Source organism: Amyelois transitella, chromosome 5 (genome assembly GCF_032362555.1).
Source record: "Amyelois transitella isolate CPQ chromosome 5, ilAmyTran1.1, whole genome shotgun sequence".
NCBI lineage: Eukaryota > Metazoa > Arthropoda > Insecta > Lepidoptera > Pyralidae > Amyelois > Amyelois transitella.
The window spans coordinates 12,543,390-12,557,089 of NC_083508.1; the positions used below are offsets into that span (position 1 = coordinate 12,543,390).

The following is a 13,700-nucleotide window of genomic DNA, read 5'->3' on the forward strand; positions in this document are numbered from 1 at the left end:
GTGAACGATTAGAGACTTATTATGAAATTGTAGCGGTCCCGCCTCGCGCCGCCGACCGCAAGTCAATTCGCGTTGCGAGGCGCGCCGCCGCCGACCCTAGTTTAATAGCGGAATTATTGTAAGTAAAACTGACTTCCTATCGATTTCTAAGGTGATTTATTAAGTGTACGACCCGGCAGGCGCCGAGCTCTCGCCGGCGTCCGCGACTTCGTTCGCCGGACTACAGCAGCACAAATGTTTATCATCGAGATCGTCAATGTTCTTAGGTATTAATAAATTATACACGTTTTAGACGATTACGATACAATTCCGTACGGGGTGGACAGTGCCGGCGCTCGCAGAGACGGCTCTCGTCACCGTGTCTCCACCAGCTCACTACTCGGCCTAATTTGGGAATGTCTTGGACAACTCTGCGGCGTCGGCCCTGCGGACGATGCTATAGAGGTCTAAATTAAAATAACACCATAATCGTGAGTAAGACTCCATAAAACAATAATATACAAACGTAGGCCGTCTGTTATACACATGGTATTCGGCATGAGTGCATACCTAAGTATTTGGCGGCAAATAATTTTGCTCATATATTCAGTTATATATTGTAATGAGTATTCGCGAGGAGTGATATGAGGGAGGGATTGACAGTAATAAAGTGAGGCTGTACCGATGTAAGCGATTTTAGGAACGAGCCGGACGTCAGACGATCACACAGAGAGAGCACATAACATTTATATAATAGATATATTAAATTATATTAAATAATAAATTGAATGTTATAAATGAGGTTGTAACTAAAATACGAATATACCGTCGCCGCATTGTCACGCACAATGTGGTACTGGTAGCTGTAACTTGATTCTTGTATTTATTAGCTATATGGTACGTAGTATTATTGTATAATGTTTTTAATTTTTGTATAGTACCGATACGTGAGAGTCTCACGCACTATTGTATGATATAATGAAATCTAATAAGTTTTACATCCCCGCGGGGGTTTCATAAATTGTAAAGTTATTTAAGATGTAATATTAACTATTATTATTATTGAATACGTGGATATAGAACCTACACGCGGTTAGGCCGTTGTTGGCGCGTTTTGGCCGTTGGTCCTTCGAGCGGCCGGATATCTTTCGGTGTTCTTGTTCATCAGTGTTTGCTTGCTTATCGCTATTTCTTTCCCGTTCATTCGTGATGGTTCATGGTAACTAGTCTCAACTATACTACCTCATAGTTTATTCTTGTTCAAAAACAGTTTGGCTCGACTGGTGTAGTCGTAATTTTCATGTGAGCATTGTAGGCAATGTAATTTTGTAAATGTTAAGACTTGTCAGCACAATCTAGCGAATTAGAACAGGCAGCTTTGACAAACGAAGGATTATAGTATATTATAGAGAAATAACGTGCTCAAATGAAAATTACTTGTGGAAAGAACAAATAGCAATGTCACTCCCAGCCTTGTGCTAACGTTTCAAATACTTTAAGTATTTCGTATATTTTACGAGTCTATTTTCACACTGTATTTGAATGTTTTTCCTACATTTGTATTTATAGGTCATTTGGTTCTAAGGTTTGATATTGTGACTTGTCGTAAAGTTAATTGGGTTTTTGAAATTATTCTCGCTATTAAGGTTAGCTGTAACTTTCGTTAACTTGAATCAATGTGGCCGATGTTGCTCGATCTAAAAAAGGAGAGAAGTTGTGACAATCGCGTGAGTAAGTAAAGAATTTTCCAAATTTATAGCACCTCGTCGTATTCCTTAACGTATCAGCGACTTTGACATTTCGGGTACTTTTTAAGTCTGTTTCTGAAATTATTATTGCGCCGAAAAAAAATATAAAGTGATCCACTTTGATTGGAGAAGTTGAAATTACATATTTAATTCAACACTAGATAATGTTGGAAAAAAATAATTGTCTACCAAAAAGATATTGAAGTTTGAAATTAAGGTTGCGCATATATTACACGAGTTTTACCCAACAAAAAACCGTCTGACTCGATTAAATATATTGCTGAAAATCAGTGTCAAAAACATTGCTACAATTGAATCTGTTATTGATATGAAGCCGTTACCAGCTCAGGTCAGTTAAACGTTTAAGTCAACTTAAATAGTAGTATTTCAAAATAAGGTGGACTTGTTAAAACCAAAAATCTGGCCAAGGAAAAGTAAAGGAAAAATGGAGCCATAAATGCGATAAATCTGTGGAATAAGCTTTTAAAGAATATCAAAGCTTGAACAACACCTAACTTTTCCATCAAAGTGGGTTAAGCCAACGTAAAAACATTTTTTATATCGGTCAAATATAAAGAGAATAGTGTATGCATGAGATTGGAACCCGAGCGTGGCATTTCCTTCCACTTCATCGGTTGGCTAAGTAAACCTTTTTTTAACCTATCACTTTTTTCTTTGAAAGAGAAAGCTCTTATTAAACCGATCATATAAATTTATCATAGTGATTTTGGCAGATTTTCATTCATATATAAATAATTAATGGCGCTGTTTGCGTGACGTCATATTTTGAGCAGATTTTCCATTTCAGCCACCATGGAAACTCAGTTTCGCAACTAGTTGTGAAAAAGACTTTTTTTTATTATTTTTTTGGCAACTAATTGTGATTCGTATCTGCGTTTTTCTACCACACAACTTCTAATTAATTCTAGAAGTAAGAAGGAAACATGAAAAATAGAACATCTTAATTAATCTATAATCTTACTATCTATCTTACCTAGTAAACGGTGATAAAAAACATAAAGACCTGCAAATAAGACGTCACACGGTGAAAACTAAACAATTTTTTTATGATTGAAAATCTCCATTAATTACTAAAGATCGTGTTCTAATGCATACGATTTTAATACTTATAATGCAAACGGGAATTAACGCGAAAATACCATTTTTTCTGACGTTTTGACCGTGTTCACAGGATGACAGGTCGGTCGAAACGTCAATACAAACGACATGTTCGCGTTAATAACCGTTTGTATACATTAACAATGACGCAACGCGAAAGTTATAAAGTATAAACATACAATGCTTTCCAAGAAAAAAAGGAAAATGCGTAGGTTAAAAAAAAACTTTACTTGGCCAATTTAATGTTGTTCGATTCGTTTGTACAGAATGGTGAGTCTATGGTGTTATGGTCCGTTACGCACATTATATTATATCTAGTTAAAAATGTTCCGTTTTAATATTTTTATGTGTATAGGAGTAATGTGAGGTATATTGTATTATCTGACTGTGGCCGTGCGGTTTGGGCGTCCGGGGTTACCTACATTGATGAAATAAAAAATATTATAAAATATCCATTTTGATTTTATGAACAAATTAACAAAATCGTTGAGCTTTTAGATAAAAGTAATTAAGACTTTACACAAAATTTTTAAAAATTCATTATTCCTTTTTCTTTGATGGATTTGATGCAATTAAATTAATAACAATTGTCATTATTTGTAAAAACAGTTACGTATAATGGTGTGCACAGAAATATTTTTTGTGCGTATGCGCATCAACTGGTTTGAATGTTTTAGCGAAGGGGATCCCCCGGACGCATGTACGTGGGCGGACATTGCTGCCATTACGGGTGCTATGGTTGAATTTTTAGCTCAAAATAGACAATATGAATTAATATTTTGATATCGAATGAATCTGATACATTCACAAATCGATTTCTTAAAAAAAAGAAAAATTATTACATACATTTATCTAAAAATAAATACATATTTCACAACTTATATCCTATTTCACTATCAACCTCAAGTATATAATAGCAAAACCGTAAAGCGACTTTTAACCAGTTACACATTACTCTATAACTGTTTATATATTACTGTGGACTTAGTACTGTTGGTCACAGTCAAACTAAATGGTGGAAAATATAGTCTCGAAATTCAAAAATAGTAGCCCCGTGATTGGCGGCATTGCCACCCGCCGCTAGAATACGTTGCCTCGTGTGCGCACGAGTTCACGACTGAACTAATATTAAGAAGCCGAACCGCCGCGCGCCGCCCACTTTAGGGTGCCCATATACAACGCAACATCAAATGTATGTTACGAGCGTAAACAAGTAAATAACATAAGTCGATTAACCTTAAATATTGCAGAAATTTGAATGTAAAAACCTGACTTACCGAATCTAGGAATATGGTCCCAAAACGCCTCCTAAGGTGGTGGTCATGTAATCGGGATTTACGCCAGGAAGTGGAAAATTAAAGAAACAAAAATCTGATAAGCAGAAAATTCTAAAGAAAATACAACAAATATACTTAGAACGATCGTTATGGTACATAAATCTCAAAAAAAGTAACTTGTCACTATACAAATAGGATCTCTGATATACTTCAGAAATGGTCTATTAAAATTTCGTACGTATTTACAAAACAGACCATCTTCTGGTAGACTGTTTACAGCTCAACAACAAATAATCGCTCAATTCAAGACATCACATTGATGTTGCTTTGCCTGCGCGGAGCCCTGACACAGCCGCACTTGCCGGCGCCGTACCACGGGTACTATCGAATATACAAACATAACGTTAGATATAACGACGTTTTTTTAATAGTATCCTGTGTTTTGGAATATCGTTTTTATAACCGTTCCGTTATAATCGTCACGCGAACAACACAGATACGTAAAATTGATGTTAGATAAAATGTAACCACTACACTAAGAATATAAGAATCAGTTTTAATTTGAAATAATGTGCCAAATTACTGTATTAATGTGGGCAGATCTGTCCTGGAGAAATATTAGTATTATTATTGATAATTCGTTTTCTATGTATTTGTAAACCGTTTTGTGTATTTCATAAAATATTTGAATAGCTAAGAAAAAATAAGTGGAACCTACTAAAATGGTAAAAATAATAATATAGCGTGTCTCAAATGAAAATAAATAAAAAACCTTTTTGAATTTACAACCCAATATTATATGGAATACATAATGAAATATACTTACTTTAAATCAATCTTGTTAATATATAATTTAATATTACATCAATATGTTCAATCATCAGTCATTCCCTCATTTTGAAGTCTCTGTTTTGGACAACTAGCTCGGCCTTGGATATTAATTATTTATTTAAAAATTTAAATTTAAAAAAATTTGGTCTCAGTAAAATTCCAGGGAATGAAAATAAAAAATAAATCGTTGTCGGCCAAACGTTAAGGGCTAAAAAATCTTAAATCAAAACAAGATTCCCGGAGAATAAACTGTACTTTAGATTTCATAAGATCCTCCCTCAGCAGGATAGTCAGAAAATCTATCTTGCCACAAAATATGAAAAACAAATGATAACATATAATAATTTAAAAGGACATTAATTTTATAAGATTTTTTCAATCAAAACTGTTTTGGTATTGAAAATGGCGGGGCCGAGCAATTTAACTCACGATCGTTTATTTCTATAACTCGACTTTGGATTCAAATAATTATTATATTTCAAAATATTTATATCAAAAAAAGGCAAATATATTAATCGCATAAAATTAATCATTATAATAAAAATCGAATTTAGAAAAACAAATTGAAATAAAAATAAACTCGTCTTGTTATAAAAATAAATGAAAATAAAATGTAATTAGCGAATTTTATGTAGATAGTGATCATGATGCACAAGATTCACTGTCGAGTAAACTTCAGAGACTTCACAACAGGCCGGTTGTCCACCTATAGCTATCTCGATAGATACGAAACCACGCTATAGTTTATCGACCATTGTTGATTACTTCAATCGATCAAAAAATATTTATTCATTTTTATAATATTATGATAGATAATTAACACAAATTATTATTTATTATTATAAATTATTATCCTAATGAACTTTATAACAATAAGGTAACATTAAAATTGAGTACCTACAGTTTTACCATGAATTTACAAAATACATTTAAATCTGGAATTATTGCAATGTAACTTGCTTTATTGTAATGTTACTTGCAGTACTTACTTACAATTGTTTTGTTTTCCTTAACGTTAATATTCTAATCCTATTTAAATTTTTGAATCCTTTTGCTTTTTTATCTAACATGAAATTCTACTTATACCATAACACATCACCACAAACTATAGAAAATCACCGTACAAGGAAAAAAAGCTAAGCTTACTATTATTAATCACAATTAAGGTAACGCTGAAAATACATCTTAAGCTATGACTGCTTTGTGACAGAATGAATAAAACAAATTTAAATAGCGATCGATGGACAACCGGCTTTAGACTTAAGTTCACTTAGAGCCCTATGTCAAGGAAACCGATTACGACGATTACGGTAATCGGAGAGTTATTTTTGTATTCGGACACCACTGTGCGACCGAGGCAGTCCCGGATTCAGTTCATCACTAAGCGACGTACCCAATACAACTTCACTGCCACTAATTTAAAAATAAAAATATTGGAAATGATTTTTGCGTGTTTCATTCTTTGCTTGAGCAACGAAAAATTGTGTCCATCAGAATGAACGGTCACTAAGCGTATATCACATTGAACGTATGTCTAAACATTGCTTCCTTATTGCTTCTCTTTGCTTCTCATTAAGAAACAATTGCTTCCATCGTAAATAAGAAGAAATAAAATAATTTTGGGTGACGGTTCATTCTGACATCTGAATGGCCGGTAACCAGCCGTAGTGTCTTTGCTACGTGGAATTAATAAAATCTTCATAGGCCGAAAAAATCCGTTAATTCCCATTCCCGCGGGAAATCCCCTTTTAGTGCATCCGTAGACCACATCAGAAACCTACATACCAATTTTAAATTTCCAGACTTGACGGTATGAGCATTATATGTCACTCATTCAGTAACGGAAGAGTGTTATATATACTTAACATACATATAGTCACGTCCATATCCTTTGCGGGGTAGATAGAGCCAACTGTCTCAAAAAGTCTGAAAGGCCACGTTCACCTGTTTGGCTTTGTGATGGATGGAAATCGAAATAGTGACAGGTTGCTAGCCCATCACCTTCAAGAGGAATAGCAATTTAATAAGCATATCCCTTATTAGCCTTTTACTTCATTTCATATATATTGATTTTTATCTGATACACACACATTTCGTCTTCCCCTGGGACATTCTAGACAAAGGTCAGGTCAAGAGTACTCTTAACTGACGAAACTGCATGAAAAAATTTATGAATGTGCATGTAGCAATGCAAGTATATATGCAAGAATTGGGATGGACCCTGAATGGGGTAAGTCAGGTTTTTACATGACGCGACTCCCATCTGACCTCCGCAACCCTTGCAGGTAAACCTAACCCCGTATTGGATCGATCATAGTTACACAATTTCCTGAATGTGAGGAAACTCACGATGTTTTCCCTCACTGTAAGAGCATTGGTTAGTATTCAAACTAATGTACTTAACTTTTAATACGTCTATCAAAACGTATTTACTTATAACAAAATGCGTATTTAGTAAATTGACAGTTTTTCGTCATGTATTATATATTTGTACAATAAAATACAAATAAATAAATAAATATAAATAAACAATTAAATCAACCTTGAAAACACATCTCTCCATTTTTGTGCAGTTAAGTTAAACGTCGTAAACATTACGCCGTCGGTGACTTAACTGACGTTTAAACCAACATTACCATTAAATTCTCTCTAATTTCTCGAGCGACCCTTCAAAAAAGACTGAACACGTAGTTTGAAGATGTCTCAAGTGGTGCTTTGGAATCTTTTTTTTCATGTCAGGCAAAAGATAGTGGTGTACTTACGCGTATATAATAGTAAGTAAGGTTGCGTGTACAGTCGCCTGCAGGGAAACATTACACCCTGTTTATACAAATCAAAACTGAATACTTACATACATAGGTACATATAGTCACGTCTATACACCTTGCGGGGCAGACAGAGCCAACAGTGTCGAAAAGACTCCTCTCCCCTCTCGGATGTTTAGTGAATCAGACGTGTTTATAGTATCATCCGTTTTAATTTTATTTTAAATAATCTTAAAATAAAGTGCACAAGTTAAAGTGCTGCGAGTACCAGGCGCCCATAAGCTTAAAGGATACAAGTTAACGGATGGCCGGCCGGCGGCGAATGCGGTGTGTAAAACAAGGAAGGCCTTATCGAAGTGAGTGAGATAAATATACTACTGTCACGCGCTCTCTCAGACTGCGTGACTGCAACGCATAAGCGCTCAAAGGAAACGTCATCGCTTGCATAACTCGTACGCAAACAATACTTGTTTACGTTTTTAAACTATTATACTCATTCTCGCAAGACTTATTATTGCTATAGTTTAAAAAATAAATAAAATAAAATAAAAATGATTCGCAGTCCTAATAAATTGGAATCCCATTACGGATCTGCCCCAAACCTTAACGTAGAAAGAGATAATGTATCTTCCGATTGTAACATAACACAGCGATTAAAAAGGAAGAGGTGTGAATGCGGAGGACAGGATTCAGAGGAGTCAAAAATTGATAAATTTATTAATACAATCACTATGTGGAGGCAGGAAACCGACTCCAAATTATCTGATATAAAGACCTCGGTGGAAGATCTATTGAGGCAGAATACGGAAATACTGTCATCGCAAAGTGAAACAGAAAAATCTATTGAATTTTTGTCATTAAGGTATGATGATCTTTTGCAGCAGATCGGATCGCAACAAATGCGGACCCAAGCATTACTCGAACGTGTAGCTAAAGTGGAAGCGGCTACTGAAGATATTGATCGTCGTTCCCGATCAAGTACTCTCGAATTTCGTAATATCAGGCTCCCAAATAAAACTCCTTGTGTGGAAGACTTGCTAACCGCTGTTACATGCATCTTTAAAGCGATCTCCGTAGACGTAAATAAATCAGACATCTACGACATTTACAAGCTACCATCAAGATCGGATGGCGTCACAATTGTCTGCAGACTAAATTCAGTTCTCCTGAAAGTTAAAATACTACAAGCATTTAAGGATTATAACAGGCGCAATATAAATAACAAGCTTTACTCAACAATAGTGGGCGGCTCGCAGCATCCAGTGTACATAGGCGAGCATCTGACACCACAGTCTCGTCGACTGTTCTACTTGGCTCGCGAGTACGCAAAAGCGGAAAATTACAAGTATTGCTGGACTTCAGGTGGCCGGGTGATGCTGAGGAAAGCAGACAATACAAAACTGGTCATGGTTACCTCTGAGGGCCAGCTTTCTGGACCCCAGTCAAAAAACTAGGGTTAGCTGGCGCGACTGTGCCGCTGTTCGGTTTACCTATAATTAAGCTAAAAAAAAATCAACAGTTATTTAGAGAAATATTCTTAAGTAACAAATTTTTGTTCTCTAGTTATTATTTTGAAAAATTTCTTACATTAGGCATGTTTATGGACAGTACAATTGACTCAATATTTTACGTTTTTTTAAACAAAATTTACATTTTTATAAAATATTCTATACATAAACAAAATATGACTTATTCACCATATATGATATTACACTGTGCGATTGAAATTCCAATATTTTATTTTATTGTGCGTAAAGTTAATAATACCAAAAACCAATCTTTATGCGTATGCGCTTACTCTGTTAAAATTGTATTTGTTTCTATAATCTCTACTTACACAGTGCATACATTCCAGTTATATCTGTATATTAGACTTAAAATTCGATCCAAATAGTAATCAATTACTAAACAGTATAGACAGTGTCTCGGTTGCATCCTCTTTCGTATGTGACCCCCAGGATGTTCAAGGTTATTTATCGAAACAAAATAAAACTTTAAATATTTTGACTCAAAACATACGGAGTTTGTCAGCCAATTTTAATAATCTAGAAATTTTACTAAATGAATTTGATACTCCTGATATAATAATTCTTACCGAGTGCTTTTTAGAATCAAATCCGATTTTTCCGCCACTTCATGGATTTTCTTCTATTTCCTCAACAAATCCTATCAATAAAAACGACGGGGTACTGGTCTACTATAAAAATAACATATCAGGAATATCCATAGAAGAACCTAAGATATCTGAGGCTAGTGCTCTTTTGATTAAATTAAATCCTGAAACTGTAATTATAGGTATTTATAGACCACCTGCCTATAGATATAAAACTAATTTCATAAATTCCTTAAACACATTACTTGAATCCCTGCAAAAATTTAAAAATATTCTGGTGATGGGTGATATTAACATAAATATTATTCCCGATGAACTTGATTTTGATGCGGAGGATTATCTGAATATGACCTCTCACCATGGTCTACTTCCGACACATACATTCCCTACTCGATTTCCTACTGCTACTTGTATTGATCATGCCATACTTAAAACTTCAAGCAGTGCTCAAGTTCTTGTAATTCAATCATCCTTAACGGATCACAGCGCCGTATTGCTATCGCTCGACATAAAAAAATGTATTTCTCAGCCAAAAAAATTTAAAAGAGTAGATTATGATGCTATCTCTAAATCCCTTGCTATTGCTGACTTTTCAACCGTTCTTAGCTCTTCTGATCCTGAACAGGCAACAAACAACCTTATTGAAATTCTTCAAACAGCTATTTCTAATCATACAGTCGGAGTGACATCTACCCATCGTCGGAAAACTCTAAAGCCATGGATGACACCTGGTCTCCTCAAATGCATCCACAATCGAGATAGAATGCACAAAAAACTTAAAATTCATCCTAAAAATACAATTTTACGCACAACTTATTACAGATACCGTAATTTCTGTAATTTTCTTCTAAAGAAAATTAAAAAGAATTATGAAAAATCTTTATTGCAAGACGCAGGAGTTAATACAAAAAAGTTGTGGAATGCCATAAAAGACGTCACAAATTTAAACAAAGACTCACACAGACCTTCTGACCTTCTCCAATCTATGTCTACACCAAAAAAATCTGTAGATCATGTTAACACCTTTTTCTCGGGCGTCGGCAAGTCACTTGCTGAAGACATTTTGTCTAAAAGTTATCACAGGCCAAACTCCCCTAGTGGTAACAATTTACCCCCCCTACAATCATTTGTTTTACTTGAAAGTACGATCGAGGAAGTGGAAAACACCATACTATCACTAAAAGAAAACTGTAGTGCTGGTTGGGACAACATTTCCTCTGCTCTGTTAATACGTAATAACAAAGTATTAGCCCCCTCAATAACCCACATATGCAATCTTAGTATCTCAGTGGGTGTTTTCCCCTCTGCGTTTAAAAGGGCGATTGTTTATCCCATCTTCAAAAGCGGAGACCGCAGCCGTGTCAGCGACTATCGACCTATTTCTATTCTCCCTGCGCTGTCCAAGATCCTAGAGCGTTTAATCAACAAGCGTCTCATGCGATTTCTAGAGGACAAGAAGTTACTTTCATGTAATCAATTTGGCTTCAGAGCACAGAAGTCAGCGTCTGATGCTGTGAATGAACTAACTGACCATATTGTTGGGAGTTTGGATAATCGCAGGAAGTGCCTAGGAATTTTCCTAGATCTCGCGAAAGCATTTGACACGGTTTCGGCTCCAATACTTCTGGACAGATTGGAAACATTAGGCATCCGGGGTAATCAGCTTTTATTGTTTAAAAGTTACCTCAGTGATCGTAGCCAAAAAGTGGTCATCAATGGTCACTCTAGCTCATATTTGCCAATCAGTTATGGAGTTCCGCAGGGTAGCATACTCGGCCCTACCCTTTTCTTGGTTTATATAAACGACCTTTGCTCTCTCGAAATTCCTAATTGCAAAATTGTTTCTTATGCAGACGACACTGCACTCCTATTCTCCGCTGATACCTGGAAACAAGCCTTCAGCTTCGCACAATCCGGCTTTGATAGTGTGTCGTGTTGGCTGCGATCCAATCTGCTAACCCTGAATGTCAATAAAACATGTTACCTTACATTTTCTATATACTCTCCTCCTAAAAACTCAATTCCTCTTACGATTACAGCCCACTCTCTTTCTTGCTCATCTTCTGAATCCTGCTCCTGTCCTTCCCTGTACTGCTCAAAAATTGTCAAATATCTTGGTGTAACCCTTGACAATAGATTGTCTTTTCAGGCCCATATCAGTGTGATGACTGGCAGAGTCCGTAAGCTAATGTATATATTTAAGAAATTACGGCATGTTGCTGAACCATGCATCGTCAAAATGGTATATACTGCACTCTGTCAATCGATACTTACGTATGGAATCGTTACTTGGGGTGGTGCTTGCAAGACCACTCTGATTAGACTTGAACGCGCTCAGAGAGCACTCCTGAAAGTATGCTTTTTCAAACCGATCCTATTTCCGACAACAGTCCTTTATCAAGAGTCGCAAGTGCTAACTGTTCGCCAACTTTTTATCTTGAATACAATCATCAAGCAACATCAGGAAAATAAATATAAGTCTACAAACAACTGTCAATCTCGGCGTCCCCCTAAAATTCAGACTTCTGCTTTTAATACGGTCTTTTCTCATCGTTTTTATTGTTACCTAGGTCCGTTCCTGTATAATGGGATTAATCGCACATTGGAAATTCATCTTCAAAGTAAATTCTTATGTAAAAAGACTATCAAAGAATACTTATTAGGTCTTGATTATAATTGTACAGAAAATTTGTTACAGTCTATTGCTTAATTTGAGAAATTACATAAATCATTTAAAAAAACTTTTCTTCTTTTGTTATATATATTGATTCAAAGATTGCTTCTCGAAGTTTTATTGTTTTTCTTTATACTTTTACTTTTTAATAACAATATGACACTATGTACACCAAGTGGGGAGAGGCTAGAGATACAAGCTCTGCTTAGTTTAGGCACTAGTCTCTCACAATCTTTAATGTAATTTGCAACATATTGTTTACTTTGTTAATGTATTTATAGATTGTAGTGAAAAATAAAGATTTTTTGATTTTTTGATTTTTTTTTTTGACTGTAGGCGTAGCACCGGCGTAGCACTTCTACGACACTAATTAACGTGTATTTTAGAAAAAGATTTTTATTTTAATTTATGTCTCGGGTCTGCTGGATGAGATTACATAGACATACATACATATACTCATGTCTATATCTCTTGCAGGTTAGACAGAGTCAACAGTTTCAAAAATGTTGCCGGTCCATCGCCTACAAGGAAAATCCCAAGTTTAGAAGCCTATTTTCCTTAGTCGCCTTTTACGACATCCATGGAAAAGAGTGTTTCTATTCTAAAGTGCCGAAAGTAAGACGGTAACGTCGTTAAATAGTATTCGGAAATAGTGATTGGTACATGGCCGAGGTGGGCTTTGAAAATGTGCCTTTATATGTGTATCACGCATTTTAACCAGCGGCTTACGAGAACTGTTCCGACTACCAACACCTCATTTCTCCAAATATAACCGAACCTCTCACTGAAAATATATAGATGTAAATCCAGGACAATCAGAAAAAGTTCGTGTCTTATCATGCCCTGGCCGGGATTCGAACCCGGGACCTACTGTGCCACAGACAAGCGCACTACCGCTGAGCCACAGAGGCCGTCTTCATTGTGATGGAAGTTACACATTATATGCGTTGGCAAAAAAAAAACAACTTTTTTAGGCGATGGGCTAGCAACCTGTCACTATTTGAATCTCAATTCTATCATGAAGCCAAATAGCTGAACGTGGCCATTCAGTCTTTTCAAGACTGTTGGCTCTGTCTTCCCCGCAAGGGATATAGACGTGACCATATGTATGTATGTATGCAAAAAAACAAAAACCGCATTGCAATGACCGATTTACTCCACATCATTGAACAGCCACAGAAACAGACAGACACA

At 35.7% G+C, this 13,700-nt stretch overlaps 1 protein-coding gene across 1 annotated transcript; it reads left to right on the plus strand.

Annotated features, from left to right (window-relative positions):
- The first annotated feature begins 8,450 nt into the window (after positions 1-8,450).
- On the plus strand, positions 8,451-9,173 carry LOC106141991 (uncharacterized). The gene has a single exon (XM_060954854.1). The coding sequence runs from the start codon at positions 8,451-8,453 to the stop codon at positions 9,171-9,173; it is 723 nt and encodes a 240-aa protein (XP_060810837.1).
- Positions 9,174-13,700: the final 4,527 nt, after the last annotated feature.